This window comes from Zophobas morio, unplaced genomic scaffold, assembly GCF_036711695.1.
Source record: "Zophobas morio isolate AGI-343-1 ecotype UQ-CSIRO unplaced genomic scaffold, CSIRO_AGI_Zmor_V1 ptg000017l, whole genome shotgun sequence".
In the NCBI taxonomy this organism is placed as follows: Eukaryota; Metazoa; Arthropoda; class Insecta; order Coleoptera; family Tenebrionidae; genus Zophobas; species Zophobas morio.
In genome coordinates, this window is record NW_026972122.1 from 14,262,530 (window position 1) to 14,280,809 (window position 18,280).

The window sequence follows — 18,280 nt, forward strand, 5'->3', positions numbered from 1 at the left end:
TCCTTAGTTGTAATTGAGTTATTAGAAAAAATATTTTTATAAGTTAAGTAAAACCCGTAGTGGAAATTTGTCTATAACTTTTTGAATTGTCTCTTGTTGGTGATTTAATTAAACACATCATTTTCGAAACTAATAACCTGATTGTTCAAAAGTTTGATGATGTCATCTAACCTTTGTAAATCTCGCTTAAAGTTTAAAATGTAACGTGCTCTTTTATTTGTGGTTTAGTAATTTTAGTGATACGTACATATACAGATTGTAAAAACATAAAATTTCTGAATATATATTTTTCAGTTTATTTTGGAAATCTATACGAAACGATTTTTTTTAAGTTTTGAAAATGTACTAATAGAACAATTCAAATTCAATTATTGATTTTCTCTAGAAAGTTAAGCACGTCATCGCATAATTTAAATTAAAAAACGACTTGTTAACCATAATTTAAAAACATTGTTAACTCAGTTTTGTTTGGAATTTATAGTGTGACGTTCTTTTTTATTTGTGGTTTCATATTATGGTAGTGATAATATACAGGTTATATAAAAAATAAAATTTGTAAAATTATGTTTTACGGGTTGGTATGAACTAAATGATTGTTTGCTACGTATTTCGGTAAAATAGTCACAAAAAAATATTTAAAAAATCAATGGTTCATTCCCCTTAGAAAGTTAAAGACGTCATTGCAAAAATCTGCTGAATAAATAATAATGAATGAATGAATTGACTAAATGAGACACGGTTTATTTAATTTTTTCAAAGTTTTGGAAACAGGATACTTTTTCTTGTTTTAATATATTGACGTAAATTAAATTTACATAGTCGACTATTAAAGGTTGTCCAATCAACTAACGGGATTTATTTGATTGTGCTTCAGATGCAAGGGAAATTCTGTCAAATAACTTTAGACCAGAAACAGGAAAGTTGCACCCACTTTTCATGTTGAAAACGTCATTTTAAAATAAATAATATTAAAACTTAGAAAAATTGTAAAGTGGTAGCATGATTTTTTTTAACATTTTACTAATAAGACAACGTATGTCACGCTATACACGTGTGGTGAAAAGAATGTCTGTTACATAGGTCAACCATACATTCAATTTGTTTTATTAAAATATAATAAAATAATAAACATAAAACTTCCTATTGAAAATCTTTAAATTGAATCGATTATACTCGTATATTTTACGCTTTTCACAATAATGATGCTTCATAAGAAATACCGATAAGTGGCAGTTTGTAGTTTTTTAACTTTTTATGAGATATAGTAAATTCTGGTTTTTAATAAATAAATAAATTCAAACATTCCTAACATTTTGTTTAACGTTTCATGACATAATCTTTTGCATAAATAAACAATGTGTACGTATAAGTTTCGTAAATACTGTTAAATTTTATTTTAAAGGCCATGTCATAAATATTTTAATAGTAAAATGACAATAGATGCTTTGATCATGTTGAAGGAGTAGTGTCTTCTCAATTTTTTTAATATCAATTATGTATATTTGTTTTTCAAGTGCATCTAGACGAAGTTTCGATTATTCACTATTTTCCTTAATTTTTGTATTAAAAGTGCCTTATTAATAAATTAATAATGAATTGGGAATATAGGTATTGCGATTCCCATAGTGAAAAACTAAAACGTTTGCACATACACATACAGCCTTTGCTTAAAACCGAAAAAATAATGTTCTTCCACTAAAAATAAACTCAAATGAAATTAACAACAAAGAAGTTAACGGGTAATTAAATGATTTTAGGTAGTTGGTAACAAGATACTCCTCAAATATTACAACGGAATTAAAATAAATCTAAATGAAATTAATTTAATTAGAACTTTTAATATTTGTATTGCATTCTACATACTTTAAGTAAGTTGTAAAAATCAGCTCTGAGATAATATTCAAATTAGAATGTAATTACCATATGATCCAACATAAAGTTCTTTAGCAGACCGTGCAGCTATTTGACACTTTATTTGACAGTTATTTGATCGTAACTGTCAAATTGAACAAGGAACGCGTTGGTGTTGCCAACATCGTTATTTTAAAAATAAATTTCGTGACCTGCTAGAGGACTTTCCATCATATCGTACTGTTTTACGTGTTATGTTTGTAGCAAAAAGAAATCTGATTGATATAATGTGTATCTATACTTCGTTAAAATCTCAAAAAATCTAATTTTAAAAGGTTGAACATGGAAGAATGATTTAATTATACGAAATAGAAATATTTTGAGAAGCCAGTTGACAAAAAAATGTGGATCAAAGCGTGTTGGCACGACACTTATTACAAATACATTAACACTATAACATTTAATACCCCACAACACCGAAAACACAAAAGTTGTTGACGCGTTTCGGCAACTAGTTGGCATTATCTAAACACAATTACATGGTTTATTTAAAACAATTATCGTGCACTGGGTGGTTAAAGTGTATTCCAAACACGTTCAACATTTGTAATTTTTTTTCTTCTATTCATAAAAGCGATTTGCTACTTACAATATCACTGACGAATAGATTATCTAATAGTTTTTATGTCTACCACTTTAATTTGAATAACAACATTTTTTACTAAAAATTAAACCATGTCCTTACAACTTAAAAATGCCGACGAAAAATTCAGTTGCCAGTTTATTAACGCCGAACTTTTCTTGTCTCATTTAAACGTCTATTTATTTGTTCTTTGAGATAAAGTCATCCAACTTCTTGGAGCGGATTACTAAACACACTAAAAAAAAATCAAAGAAAGGTGCGTGTTATAGCCTCGGAGGAAGATTATAAAATTAACTATACAAAGTTCTTTTCTTAAAATCCGTAAAATTATGAAGTTAAAATTATAGGTGGATTGCACTAAAATAAAGAATCACAACAGACTGCTCATTGAGGTGCGGTGTAAGATCGACTTCATCAAACTGTTTAGAGAATACATTTCATTAGCTTCACAATAGTGTTAGTTTAAAATTTCAAAACTATGTAGTCCATATTTTTTTACCAACATACTATAAGCAGTCAAGAACGAAAAACCAGTATTTCGTGATTTAGTTAGACACCATGAAACATCAGTCAAACAATTAAGTATACGTCACAATTTAAAATTTATCCAGAAAATACAATTTGCGTGAAGAAATTCTAATATCGCTATTATCAGGCCACCAGCAATACACCGACCTGTATTGCAAGCTGCTAGTTTATTATGGAGAGAAGCGGGAATGAAAATCCAATGGTGCCTTAATAACACGGTCTTTTTTTCTTAAGAAACTGCACTGTGGTTGCAGTGTCAGATGACGTAAGCAGTTTCACACTTGTTGAAAGCTCAGTCGCAGAGACAGAACCGCGAAAATTTAAATCGTGGCGTGCTAAAAAATTAACTTATCCATCAAGATCTGTCTCATGAAAATGATTTTTTCGTTATATTACTGTTTCTATAACATTTTACGCTTTAATTTTAGACTCTAAAGAGTGTTAAGGTTGTTTGATGTTGTCATTCATAGACAGCAATTTTTTTTTCATACAGACACGCAAATATCGCTTATGTACCGCGTGATTACAAAAGATCGAATTGGTTTTGAAAAATCTGCCACTGCATTTTTAGTAAGACTTTGCCGCTTCCTTATTTCGCCAAACATTTTATTACAATGTAGGCACAAATAACATAAAAAATACTGTGTTAAGGAGTTAAGATCACCAAACTTTAGTTGCATTCAATTAGTCATTCTTACAAGAAATGTTCAAAGTGACCACTATTTCGCTAGAAGAATATTTTCACGCAAGTTGGGTTATGATGGACATTTATGTCAGGTTATGAGTAGTCAGCAATTTTAAAATCAACTTTCAAATAACTTTAATCAGCAAAACTAAAATTTGGTGTAAGTTATCATCTTATACTTATACCAATTTTTTCGTTTTCGTAAAAACTTTAAATAAAAATTGGAGGTTAAACATGCAACAATTTTTCAATGTCTAGAATAACCTAAAATTTACCAGAGTTTCAGTTTTCCGATAAATTGTTAAATTTTTTGACAGACATTAAAGTGAAACAAAATTAATGATTTCAGTTTTTCAGCTAATTCAGAAAATTATAGGTACACATTTCAGGTTAAATCTAGTTTTACAAAAATACAAATTTTCATGCTTCTAAAATTATATTTCTGTCTTATTTGTAGGGTTGTACCTAACAGTCTATTTGACTCTTAGTTTTTGAATAACAGTAAATAACTGGACACCACTAATAATTCTAACTAAGTTTTGTTGTATCTTTCAATAATTTAAGAAAATACTATTATCTGATCAAACGTTTTGAATTCTTCATTGAGCCCTATTTTTGTTGTTACAGATTTTTAAGTCGATCAGCAGGAAGTTGATTATACTGGAGTTTTTTTTTTTTTTTCATTTGGCTTGAAAATGTTTAAATTTGAACACTATTTCGGACAAAGCTCATCAATACATGGTATTATATTATTCCTGCATTATTTGAAATACTGTTTGAGTTCAAAATCTTGACTGGAATCTAATCAAGTATCTGGATTTTTCAAAAATTACAATTTCTATTTAATTAATTCCGATATCTTTAGAAAAGATACTTACAAAAGACAAAAATACGCCGTAAACAATACAGCATACTAAAAATTTTGAAAAGAATTGATCTCCGAAACATTAACATTAATATTTGTAATTAACTAAATTAAAAAAAAAGTTTAAGTATTCGAGAATTTCAGTTTTTTTTTCCAAAAATTATTACGTTTGTGTGCAGTATGTTGCGCGACCAGGACTGTTTACCATTTCTTGACATTTTTATTACACTTTTTAACCTATCAAACGTTTGAGTACTGTAAGAACTTCGAAAAGCTTAAGAAATTAGTACCACCCAGGGGTTTTGATATTTAATAAAATCCTATAAATTAGTTCATTTCTTATAACAATCAAGAACAAAATATTATTAACACCTTTTTGTTTCGTCAGCGTATAAAAAATAACATTAGTAGTACTTAATTAAAATCTTTATTCGTAGGTTTGGAGATGACGATGAAGATAACCTAATCACATCGGGTGAATCAAGTACTGACGGCCCTATGAGACCTTTTCCTGAAACTGGAGTGCCTCATCCTGTATACTACCGCGTGTCATTCACTGTGTCTGAACCATACTTACCAGATTTCGCTGATCGCAACAGTTTTAGATATAAAGATTTCAGCGATGAACTGGTAAAAGAGATTGACAACTTATACGCAGAAACACCTGGAATACAGACAGCTACAGTCATCAAAATAGAGTATGCTTCCAGAATTATTTATTTATAGGAGATTTATTAAATTTAACGTTGTTTTTTTAGGAAACGAGAAGCAGATACCTTTACGTCAAGAGTAACTATTGACTTAGGGAGTGAAGGCTACAGTAATAAAGAAGTCATGGAGAGCATTCTCCTTGGACATATAACACGTCACCACCGACTAGGAAGGATTACCGTTTTGCCCGAAGAATTTAATTTTAGAGCGTTTGAAGGTAGTTATATTTTTTGTTTAGTTTTATTTTGTTTGAGTTTGTTTGGTTTATGCTTACTTTTATTTTGTTTGATCAGAAAGCTCAAAAGTTATGTGTGGCATTGATCAGATACCTTGTCATTCGGGTGAATGCGTTTCCTCTGAAGCCCGGTGTAATGGAACTTCCGAATGTGCAGATAATTCGGATGAAACTGGATGCGGTGGTATGTTTTAATTTTTTTTTGTTTTCTTTTTTTTTGAACATGACGTTTAGTCTAAGTCAAAAACGAGAGGGATATACGTAAGGTGAGTTCGTGAATTTGGAGATTTAGCAGCAAAGCAGGTGTCGTAAATATTGTTTATTTTTGTGTTTAAATAAAAGCAAACTTCCACATAGGACCCATCTAGATACTTATTGTATCACGTGATAAAAACCACACATACATTTCTCATTTTTTTTTTTAATATTCTGCATCACTCAGGGGTCGCAATAAGCGGAATCATTTATGTATTACAGTTTCCATCATACATGTTTCTCAGAAGTAAAAAATTGAACCGTTTTTTGACAGGCAACAAAAAAAATTGTAAAAATTTAATTGTTTTTCCACATCTATTGTATGGCAACTAGATATATCTCTTTATTTAGATCATTTATATTCTTTCATTTAGTACATATAAGTGTTTTATATCATTGTAATGGTAATTAAATGATATGTCAAAATCCGTTAAAAAAGCATAGGGTTGTGTCCCGACGCCGACGTTGTATTTCCAGTGTACTAAATTAGCTTCTCCCTTCAAGTTAAAATGGTGTCTGTAAAATTTCAAAAATTCTATCTGTTCTCAAGATAAAAGGCCCCGGAATTTAATCTCGGACACCCTCAAAAAATCTACTACATAATTATAGCTACCCTTTGAGGAAGATTGTGTTGGCACCTACTATTAATACAAATCTCAAATTCACGTATAAATAGGCATAATTGTTTTAAAATTGTTACGTATTCGCTACATATATGATACTGGAAGACATAGCTTTGTATTTTGGAAATTGCTGTTAATACCACCACTGCGGTCGAAATATTAAATCGTAGGGCATCAAGTAAAAGTGCTATAAATATTTGTAATACATGATAATTGATTTGAAAGAGTAACTTTTTTGGATAGTTTTTACATTTAAATGAAGTGCATAATTTACGTAAATATTTTTGGACTTTTTTGCTTGAATACTCACGATATTGTGTCTTCATTTTTCGATCGTTTAATATTTTCCTTGTATTTTTTGAGCTTTGAGTATAATTATTTATTTTTGTTATTAATTAAGTGCAATTTTAGCTCGGCAAAATGTAAATTGCCTTTAGTCGTATGTCTGTCTTGTTATTTGTACAACCTCTGTAAATATACTATTTTGTAAATATTTAAATACATTTGAAATAAGACAAGTGCTCAGAGAAGGTGATTTGGGACTGTTCAATTTATAATTTTGTAAACCTTTGAGCAAGTCTGGTGATAATATTTCTGTACGGTATAGAATGGCTCCGCTGTTCACACAGTAGCATCCTCTTATTTCAAATACGCTTTTGTTAATTTGATATTGCTTCCGCTCTAATATTGTTTGTCTGCAGTTTTCAAATCAGTGTTTACTTACTATGTAGAAGGTGGAGGAATTTTAAGTACATACTTGTAATTTTTTTTGTAATAAGTCATTAGTCTAGTAATTAGTGCCTACCACTTTTAGTATATTTTAATAGGTCGACTCGTCTTTGGTCATGGTAAAAAACATGTTTAAAGGAGAGTTTGTCCAAAAATACGTTTTAATTTAAATTAGCTGAATCTTTTGGCGTTGAAATCACTAACACTCCTTAGCCAGTGCTGAGTGCAATAGATTATACGTTTTCGACCATAACAAATTATGTGTTAAACTCAATATTAGTTTTTCTATTCTCTTTGAAGCTAATTTGTCTCTGTACTATAATTTAGAATTCAACAATACTGGTTGATAATAATTAATTGATAAAATTTACTCCATAGATACAACTTGAATATCTTTACAATTTCTTTATAACTTCCAACAGTTTATTTCAGATTTCCTATTTTGATGAAATTCCTTTACGAAGACTACAAAACGTACCGGTAACATTCGGTAGATAAGAATCATAGATCCCTAGATAGATTAGACTTTTTCTAAAGACAGTTCTATCTGATGCACACTTTTACATGTTATAAATGTTTCATTTATGGACTTGTTTTAAACTTACGTACATATGTCTTTTTGAATGAAAACCTGAACACGAATCATTCATTTTTGAAACGGTACTTTATTTTGTAAAGCGTGTCCACAAATGTTTCCGGTATCAAGAGCGGCTTTGGCATGTCAAAAAATGTGCTTCACTGTTGCAATAAAGCGGCAAAATAATTAACAAAAAACAAAGCATTCCAGAGCCAGCATTGATACAAGAATCATTTATTGACACGTTGTATTAGTCCAACGTGAACCATATTGCCGTGCCAAAATTGAGGTTTTATAAAATCCCATGTTTTTCTTTTTGTGCAACGGTATTGTACACAAAACAGACTACATTTTCATCAAAAAATCTTAACTTGAAATTAAAATCAATAATATAGAAACTGTTGTGAACTTAACAATTTAAAAAAATTAATACTTGAAGCCTGGTGTGCTTCACACGCCCCACTGATTTCGCTTTATTACTTATATATTATATACAATATGTCTAAACAAAAACTAATCAGTAAACAATTTTATGTAATAAATTACAAATAATTTTTGTTGCAAACTCCAAACTTCTGGTGAAAGATTATTCCCAACATTAAATTAGATTAATAACTTTACTGTAAACGCTTCTAATGGGATTTTCGATTGTTATATATTACATTTTTCCAGTAACTGCAGATGTTTCGGATTTTGTTTCTATTGTAGTCGCTCTATTATTATTTGAAATATGGGCAGGTACGTAAATGGTAAGATGAATAACATTTCAATAAAAATGGAGTCAAAAATGTCATTTTTAATTTCAAACTATTTGTTGTAAGTATATGTAGTTTATTATTTTTCGAAAATTGATATAACATAATTTTTGCGGAAGTACTTCTCTAAAGATTTTCATCAGTAAAAGAAACTATCTAGTAATATACACGTGTTTTAGATACTTACTCTTGCCTAAAAGTAAGTGAGGATTTTCTGATGTTAAATGGGCAGTATTGGGGTGTGTATATGTAACCCTATCCAACATTTGATTAAAAATACATTATATGTAACTTTGCTGTTACAAAAGTCCTGTAAAGGTGGACAAATATTTTAGTTTTGTAAGAAAAACGTTTATATTAAAAATAGATGCATGCAGATGGATTATCACGTGAGCGTTTTCATTTATAGAACTTTCGATTTTTCTATTTTGATTTATATTAACTCACTCAACTTGCTGTTAAAAATTACCTGTTATTACAGGTCCATATCTCAAATAAGAAAGTAGTGATTATTTGGAGAAAAATGTGAGATGTATCTGTACTTTACATTGATTTTTTTTTAATTAAGTTAAAATTAAATTTAGTTTTTTTATCTATGTTAACCAGATGCTAATAATTAGATCTAACGTTATTTTTTAGTAACGTTTCAACGTCGTGATATGCAATGTTATTAATTTAGTAGCCTAACATTTTTTGTATATAGATTTAACTACAAGATTCAATGTGCTGTTCTGGTTATAAGTGTTATAACGTAAAGAATAACTTCATAATAACAACGCTGCTTATGGTTAAAGAGATTCAACATAACAAATTTAACAGTATCATCACAGGCATAAATCGAATTAGTTTAATGTATAGAATGACCAATGTGTATATAATTTGGTTGGCCGGCAAATTTTATATTTTTATTTGCGTCAAAAAATTATTGATATCGTCTCATTTTTGCATTAAACTTCTAGTTATACATAGTTTGGCAATAAATTTGTACCTTTTAAAGCTACTTTCACCTGATGGTTTAAAACTACTATATATATAAACTGACTTATGATAAACGTTACATCGTACATATCTCATAATTCATAACTCACATACATCCTCTAAAAATGTTTTCGAATTTTTTTGTAATTGAAAATACGCCTGTATCTAAAATATAGCTCTTATTCACATTTATTCAAATGATGTATCACGCGACCTGAAAAATAAACTTGGTTGATTTATTAAAAACTCTTCATCAAGTAGATTAATATTCCTCGATTTTTTCACATGTATAAAAGAAAATTCAATTATTGATAATAAAAGTCTGGTCTAAAACATGTAAAAAAGTGTAAGTCGAGAGTGTCAACTACAAAATGTATATATTCTAATTCCTATCAGTGTCATTAACCATAACTAGCCACCACATAGATATTCCTCGTTAATTTTTAAATTACGTTTTTAACAATTATAACTGAAAATGCTTACAGTATTGTATGTAGTTTTGCAAGTATATGTATGTTTTAAGCTCAGTTAAGTACTTAGATGCTTTTGTAAAAATGTATGCACAAATGTCGCAGTTTTAATGTTACTAACAAAATTGTTACAACTTTCGTTACAATTCATTTCGAAAGAAGGAAATTTTACTTAATCTCCACAACATTTTATATACAGGGTTAGTATAAAGTCCCGGAACAATTGAATAACTTTGTTATTTGAAAAACTTTTTAACATGGAGAATTGATTACAATATTTTTCCTTTTTTTATCGTTTTCGGTTTGACACACAAGGTCGCCCACTTTTTTTTAAGGAACACCCAGATTTTTTGACATTTTCTTATGCAGGATAAAAAACTAAGTTCAGAAATTATCAACATATTTATTTCTACTGATACAAAAAATAAAAAAGAAACAGAAAACACCTAATATTATAAAATCACGTTATCTTTGAAAATACTAAAAAATGATAAACTATGAGTAGGATTACACTAAATGTTCAAAGTGTTCTCCGTTTACAAATTGGTAGTGATGTAATCGATTAACAAAATCTCTCAATCAATTATGTATGATTTTACAACATTAGTAGGTGTTTTTTGTGATTTTTTGTATTAGTAGAAATAAACATGTGGATAATTTCTGAAAGTAGTTTTTATTCTGCTTCAGAAAATGTCAAAAAAATCTGGGTGTTCCATTAAAAAAAGTAGACGGCCCTGTCTGTCAAACCGAGATTGATAAAAAAAAGGAAAAATGTTGTAATCAAGTCGCCATGTTTAATTATATATCCAAAGCAAATTTCAGAAAAAAAAAGTTATTTCGACCATTCCGGGGCTTTATACTAACCGTGTATATTATTTTATATTCTGATCCCAATAAGCCACGACCAATGCATCGCTTTCCTTCTTTCGTTCATGTCTTTGTTAATTTTTTAATTTCTTTTATACAACCGTATCCACTTGTCTCGACAGACACTTTCGTTGATGTGCCTACATCAGCGTCCTCAACAATCTCTCCGACAACAGAAGAAGAAGAAGAACTTGGTAGTGGCTGTCGTGCTGATGATGCAGTTCGTTGTGCTGATGGTTCACGTGTAATTTGTGCCGATCAAGTTTGCGATAGAGTAAAAGATTGCGACGATGGAAGAGATGAAGCTGGTTGTCCAACTGAGCCCACTATCGGTACCGAAAAGCCAAAATCTAACAGCTTATTTGGTGCTGGGATAATATTTTAACTGCTGTTATCGTTTTTTGTTGTTGTACTGAACTTTTTTTCGAGTTTTCCTACTAAATATTCGAACTAATATTATTCATCAGTCTACCATAAATAATATAGTTACAGTAAAAATCATAATTAAAATTTTGCCGTTAACGTCAGATTAATAATACCTTAATTAATTAATATTTTAAGTTGTGGATTCATTTCTTTCTTTCCATTGCCACTTATTCACACTTTAAAAATGTTTGTTATTAATATTAATATTTAAGTTTATTTTATAAATCGTTGGTCTAATCCAGTGTTTTTTCTTTTGAACAGCCTGTGCCGAGGGAGAATTCAGCTGTGATCTATCTAGGTGTATCCCTGTCAGCAAAAGGTGTGATGGTTTTAAAGACTGCAGTGATGAAACAGATGAGAGAGAATGTATTGGTAAGTCTTTTTAATGTATGACTTATCTCTTTAGTTGTATTATTAGTTAAGTATATTAAATTCCATTCAATGATGACCCACGACTATAACAAAAAAATTGAAAACATGATTGCTTTATTGTATTGTAGTAAAAAGTCATGCTAATTTTGATTTTTAATATTTATTTGTGTGTGTTTTTTATTTTTCAGTGTGCCAATCCAACGAAATCAAATGTGACAATAACTGCATTCCACCAAACCGACTATGTGACGGAGTTCAAGACTGTACTAACGGTGTCGACGAGAACAACTGCCCTCCACCAGGTAAGTAATAAAAATGAGTCTGATCATCGTTCTATTTAAATCCTTCCAAACAAGTAATTGATGGAACTGGGGAGAATAACCTCCTCAATTAAAATTGATGTGTTTCTTATTGCTTTTAGAACAGAGTGCAAGGCAAAACTAATTTGTAAACCGACCACACATTGAGTTCCTCTAGTCAGCATATTTGCATCAGACTACTTACGAGGAAATTGTTTTACATAATAAAAAACAACCTATAAAAATAAAATTTAATTTGCAGTAGTTGACCCAATGATGCAATGAACTAATAATAACTCTACAGGATATTTTAGAATTCTTTGTACTCATATGGTTTACTTGAAATATGCAAAGACAAAATGTTAAATCAATTTCAGCGTTTAATTAATTTTAAATTAAAAAAAGTACAAAAATGTTTCGCAAAGAATATTAATAAAATGTGTTTAAGCGTGGCTTAGTATTCTGTTATACTTCAAGCATTTTCTGGACTACCTAGATATGTTACCTGTTATTAAAGCTGTGTTCATTATTCTTGTAAATTAAATTCCTAGCATATTTTAAATATATGTTTCTGATGAAATAAAAATCGATTATCCTAAAAACTACAGCGTCAGTCTTTGTTGCTAACGGATATCTCCAAAATATAGTGCAAGTTTTGTTTTAAATATAATTCCGTTATTCACACATCGTAAGATTTAAATCATCATTTCAGAGAGAATCAATTATTATTATTTATCTGGCATTTTTCCAGACTTGACGCTTAAACTTGGTAGTCAACGGGGCACGCTTCCAAAACTCGATTGCTATATTATTGAAAATATGCATATATGTTCATTGCGTACGAATAGATTTTATTTTTTTTTACAACTTCATGCTGGTCTATTCTTTCTGAAATTTCTTGATTTCGTTGATAGGGTGGAAATAATTTGCAGCACAGCTACTGTTTAAGTCTACAATATATGCTCTCTGAGATATGTGTTTCTAATTCTTTTCAGTTGTAAACATTTTGTGAATATACATAATTTTGGACTCCAAAAGGCACCGTTATTGCTTCCACATTTTAAAATATTTAGGTATGGGTTTTATATTTAAAAATTAAACAAAAAAACTGAAATACACTTTACATTCCTATGACATGAGGTGCCATATGAACCTTATCATATAGAGGAAGATTTTGGGTATATATTTTAACTGGCGACGGGAACCGAAATTTAAAATTGTTAAAAACGTTAAATTAATTAGGTATAAATATTTTTGTGTTATATTTTAAAAACGATTTTACAATAAATACATAAAGCCTGGACAAAATTATCATTTCCATATAAGCAGTTTGAATTTGGCTTGGGGGAAATATGTAGAGCATAGTTTTCTCGGTTAAATTCTAGCACTTTGTTTTCTTCGTTTTAGGTAGTAGCAACTTTTTTGTGGAAAAATGTGTATAGAGGCTTTTTCACGGAGAAGATACACCAAAGTTAATAGAAATTTTAATGAAATATCCTGTATATTTTTACATTTTTGTTACATGTAAAAATGATGTTAGATGTAAGGCTTCTTTGTTTGAGAATTTCAAAGATATTTACATAAATATTCAAACTGAAAGCCGAGAACCTGTTGAACATTCTGCAGTTATCATAGAATTATTTCGGACCAAACCCTGCTTTAGTTTATGAGAAACTGCAGAAGAACACAAATCTGAATTCTTTATGGCTTAATTACGATTAATTTTTTGTTTAGTTTGTTCTTTTATTCATTAATTTCTTATACATCCTAAACAATATAAATGTGTATTTAATTCCAGTTTTGGTGGAAAATCTTTGTACTTGCTATAACTCTCAAACACTTGTTAGCTATTTATATATTCCTTCATCGTTTGCCTATTTTACTAAAAATAGCGCTACTTGCCTCTTATTATCGTTATTATTTTTTTATTACAAAAAAAACATGGAGTAGAGGTCAGCGACCTATTATCCTCCGTAAAAATAGATCCAATGTGATAGGATAGGCATACAGTTTACCACCATCGGCAAAGAAAGCGTGTTTTGCGAAATTAAACAAGATAGACCTTATATATAGAGTGTTAAAAGCAATGGACCAAACACAAAACCCTCCGAAAGACTATACACAACTACCCGTTCACAGGATAAATCGCCTGCTATGACAGGCACCTACGACCATAAAAAAATAATTTAATCCATCTGAACGATTCCCTTTTTGCAAATTCTGGGCTAAAATTTCTTGAAAACACTCATTCTTTTTGCATCGAATCACTTAGTAATATCCATGTAGGTACTTTTTTTTTCAGATAAATTAATTGAACGATTTGTATCTAATTTATGACATTTGGCAAGTTCTTCTTAATTCTATTTATTGTCTGAAGGGGGATTTATTTTTAACTGCATCATCGTCAATAAAGTTCTCGTCGATCCTAACAGTAAAGTTTCACTTTGTCTTGAGCATGAGAACATGACTTTTGATATTGTATCCATGACAGTTAAAACTAATTTTTCAACAGGTGTGTTTTTCTCCACAATTTTCTTCTGTAGAACAACATGTAAATTATTTACACAATGACCACTTGAATTTTGTTGTATTTAACGATGTTGTGTTTTGGGCAGCGAATTGTTTTCAACAAGTTCGGTTGATCGAAAACGCGACTTGCTTATTTTCGAAACGAAAAAAAATGTTTATTTACATTATAAATTGCTTTCCCATAAGAACACTATCTGCTTTTTAAATTGTATAAACTTTTTTTTGGGTAAGTATTCTTATTCGTGGCAATATCCTCTGAGTTATGTTTAAATGAATCGTCGATAACACTGTTTAAATTATCACTGATGATATAAGTATATATTGTCCTTGAAAAATGTTATTAATCTGTTAAATTTCCATGTCTCAAATAACGTCGTAAACAGTTTCCCCTAGGCTTCAACAATTCGACAGAAATTTGTACCCGTGTACAATTCGAATGATTTATGTGGAATACTGCGCGTTCCCATTAAGGAAATATTAACGTAGGGTTTAGAAACAGAAGAAATAAAACGGTCGAGTTTGTATTATCCTGGGACAGTGATTTGTCGCTGGGACTCCGCCTTGTGATTGCCACCCCCTGTTGAGAGGGTAATATGTCCGGATTGTAATCATACTTTATTCATATTACAATATGGCGAAGCTCTGAAATAGTCGCCTAAACATGATCTGGTCAAATACCGAATGTAATTCCAGCTTTTTATTTGGTTGCGTCATGTGATGGCTTTTTTTATTCGCGCCCTTTTACTGCAGATTTTGTTTGCGCAATGATGAGATCAGTGTTTAAATAAATTTTATTACTTGAAACCTTGCATGAGCGTTATTTGTTATGACCCCAAAAATTTCTAAATTAACTGTAAACGTAAAGTTAACGACACATCAAACTGTATAGCTTAGATTTCAGGTATTTTAAGTACGATAAAGTAAGCAAAACTTTCTTAAAATAACTATGGATGCAGACGGGAAATATGGCAATAACTTTTTGATTGAGTAATAAGGAGCCAGAGAAAGGAAGAGTTTTGCTTAATTTTTTTCCAAGTTAACTTGATTTTGTGCTCAATTGGTTACACAATGTGGAATTGTTAGTTTAATTACTATACAAACATAACAATAACGTACCAATTTTGTTCAGTAACGGATTACGTAACTTGTCATAAATACTTTCATTAATTATTGTTGCCATCATTCGCCAAGTTTAAATCAGTTAACATGAGTTTTATAGAGATTAAGAAATTGTGATAAATCCCATCACACAAGCAGCTTTTCAATAAAAGTAGTGTAGAACTAGTATGTCTTCAGGATTTTGAAAATTTAAGCATCATTTTTTCGTTCGTGTGTATCGAAAAAAAAATAACGCAAAAATGTTCAATTTTAATGATAATATTATTTCATTTGTTTGTTACAAGATTTACTGCTCGGTATAAATAATTATTGAAAGCTTTTTTTATTACCTAGGTATTTTAAAAGTGTTGGAGGTAAAGTATCGAAACTTTCTCTGCATACATAATTACCAAAAGAACGAGAACTTCTCAAGTTCTTGGATGTACATCTTGCGGATAAAGCAAACTGTAATTTAATATCAAAATCGTAAATTATTACACGTTCTTACTAGTTAAAAGTCAGATTTTACACACAAACTCTTGCAGGACGTGAACCAAAATTGGTCATTATTACATTCCAGCAATTAAAAAAAAAACTTTTTTCTATACATTATAGGAAGACTTAATTAATAATTTAATTAAAACTAAGTATTAATTTACGAGGTCTCCCGTCTCAGTACAAAGAGGTAATATTTTTAATCTCTTATTAAGTACCAAATGCTTAGAAATTAATAGTTGTAACAAAAAATTAAAGTAACTGACAATTAAATATATACCATTTGTTAAGGATTCTGGTAGTGTCCTAAAACACAATACAAAAGAAAAGACCAATCGATTTATTTATTCAGTATTAAATAATAGTTAGCTCTTATTTTAAGACCTTAAGTTATTTATTATATGCATATTCAACGTGTAAGAACTCTGGATTTATAACCACTGTATAACCAAAGAAAATTTGCATTAAACAACACTTAGATCTAATTAACACATAATATGAATATGAATAAAGGGGAAATTTAATCTATAGTGTTTTCATTGAAACCTGCACAACTTATAGGATCTGAAACAATCAAGTTTCTTGCTCTACATCGGAATAAAGAAATTACATCATCTGACCAAAAAATTAAACTCCACTCTCATTCCACTGGGAAAATTAGTTTTGCTTTGTTTATTAGAAACTCTCTTGACATGTTATCATAGCAACTTCAACTCACTGTTATTATGCGATATTCTTTTATGGTGTAATTCATCTAGTGCATTTTTAAAATTCAGAAAAAAGATTTAAGGATAGTTTGTAAAATTAATTCAAGAACCTTTTGTGAACATTTTTTTCAAGCTCTAAATATATTAATACTTGTTTTGTTTATCTACTGTACTTTTCGTAATCAATCCAAATTTTTATTAAACTCTGACAATCATTGCTAAAATACAAGAAGTCGCAGTCAATTAACTATTCCTTATTGCCGCTTGCAAATGACACAACAGTTGGTAAACTTTACCTCCGTAAAATTGTTTAATGCTCTATCCTATATATAGAAATTGCTTTAAAAGTAGAGTTTATCGACTTTTATAATGACGGAAATTTAATGTAGATATTTTAAGTGTCTCTGTATATTTTAATATGTTATATACACTTATATAAATTTCTGACGAGATTCAGTGTACTTGTTTTACATATGAGCAATTATTTATTTTTACTATATCAAGAAACATTTTTATCCAAAATACTTTTGTCTAATTTCCGACCATGTAAAGTTGCAGTTTTATCCTGTTGTCAAAATGTTAAAAAAAAAATAAAAATTTAGCGATGAAAGGTCAAAACAAAAAAAAAATATTCCTCTTTGAGCACAAATACTTAAAAGTGGAATCCGAACCTTCCGTTGAGCGCATGAAAATGCACTACTAATCGCTTTGCAAGTGGTTAGTAATTGTATCAATTTTTTGGATAAACAATATAAAAAGAAACTACCACCGTTGAAAAGTGAAAATTTGAATGTATGCTTCTCTAGCGTTACTCTTTGAAAATATTGCTCGATTTTAAATAAATTAGTAAGTACTTTAACTTAGCCAAATTAGGTTAAGTTTGTAGCATGTATTTTACTTATTAATAATAAATAAAAAAAAATTAACACCGAGACGCATGAACTGACATTTTTTCTGTCATTTAGTAAAAAATTAGGAGAAATATTTTATTGTGGTCAATGGAAATAGAGAAATATTTATATTTGGTTGAAAGAAATTACCCCCGTATTTTTGGGGAATTTTCAAATTTGATTAATTATTTTTGTCACATTTTTGTATACATTCAACCAAGAACAGAAAGTTTGCTATTAGTGATATTTTTAAAAGTAATCTATTCATTGAGCGGTATTATCAATTTTCTTATAAAAGGGTAAAGTGGCATCCATAAATCTACAGTTTTTAAGCCAACTTCGATGTAAAAATCATATCCCTGTTATGTATACATTTTATAATAATCCTGTATAACCTACAACAGAATTTCGCAGGAAAAAATTTGTGTTATTTCCAGCCTCTAACATTTATAATATATAGAAACATATCGACTTATTGTAAATTTTTGAAGTAAAAAATTTGATACAGCATCTTAATATAAAAAAAGACTATAAAAGAGTGCTATTATACACTGTAGACTCAGTCTCAGTCAGTGTTAAACAAATAGTGTTTTGAAAAAATGAGTTTTATATTTTGACAATACACAATTCCGTGTCAAAATCATCCATCACCATTTAACACTTTCTGGCAGATAATAAATTTCCTCGTGGTT

At 29.5% G+C, this 18,280-nt stretch overlaps 1 protein-coding gene across 1 annotated transcript in view; it reads left to right on the top strand.

The window, feature by feature from the left end:
- Window positions 1–18,280, top strand: part of LOC135130624 (basement membrane-specific heparan sulfate proteoglycan core protein-like) — a 323,417-nt gene that overhangs the window by 161,574 nt on the left and 143,563 nt on the right. Inside the window, exons 12-17 of the mRNA XM_064058025.1 lie at window positions 5,010–5,270; window positions 5,331–5,500; window positions 5,577–5,702; window positions 10,895–11,104; window positions 11,460–11,570; window positions 11,759–11,872. Coding sequence (XP_063914095.1) covers window positions 5,010–5,270; window positions 5,331–5,500; window positions 5,577–5,702; window positions 10,895–11,104; window positions 11,460–11,570; window positions 11,759–11,872 — 992 coding nt within the window. The remainder of the gene's footprint in view (window positions 1–5,009; window positions 5,271–5,330; window positions 5,501–5,576; window positions 5,703–10,894; window positions 11,105–11,459; window positions 11,571–11,758; window positions 11,873–18,280) is intronic.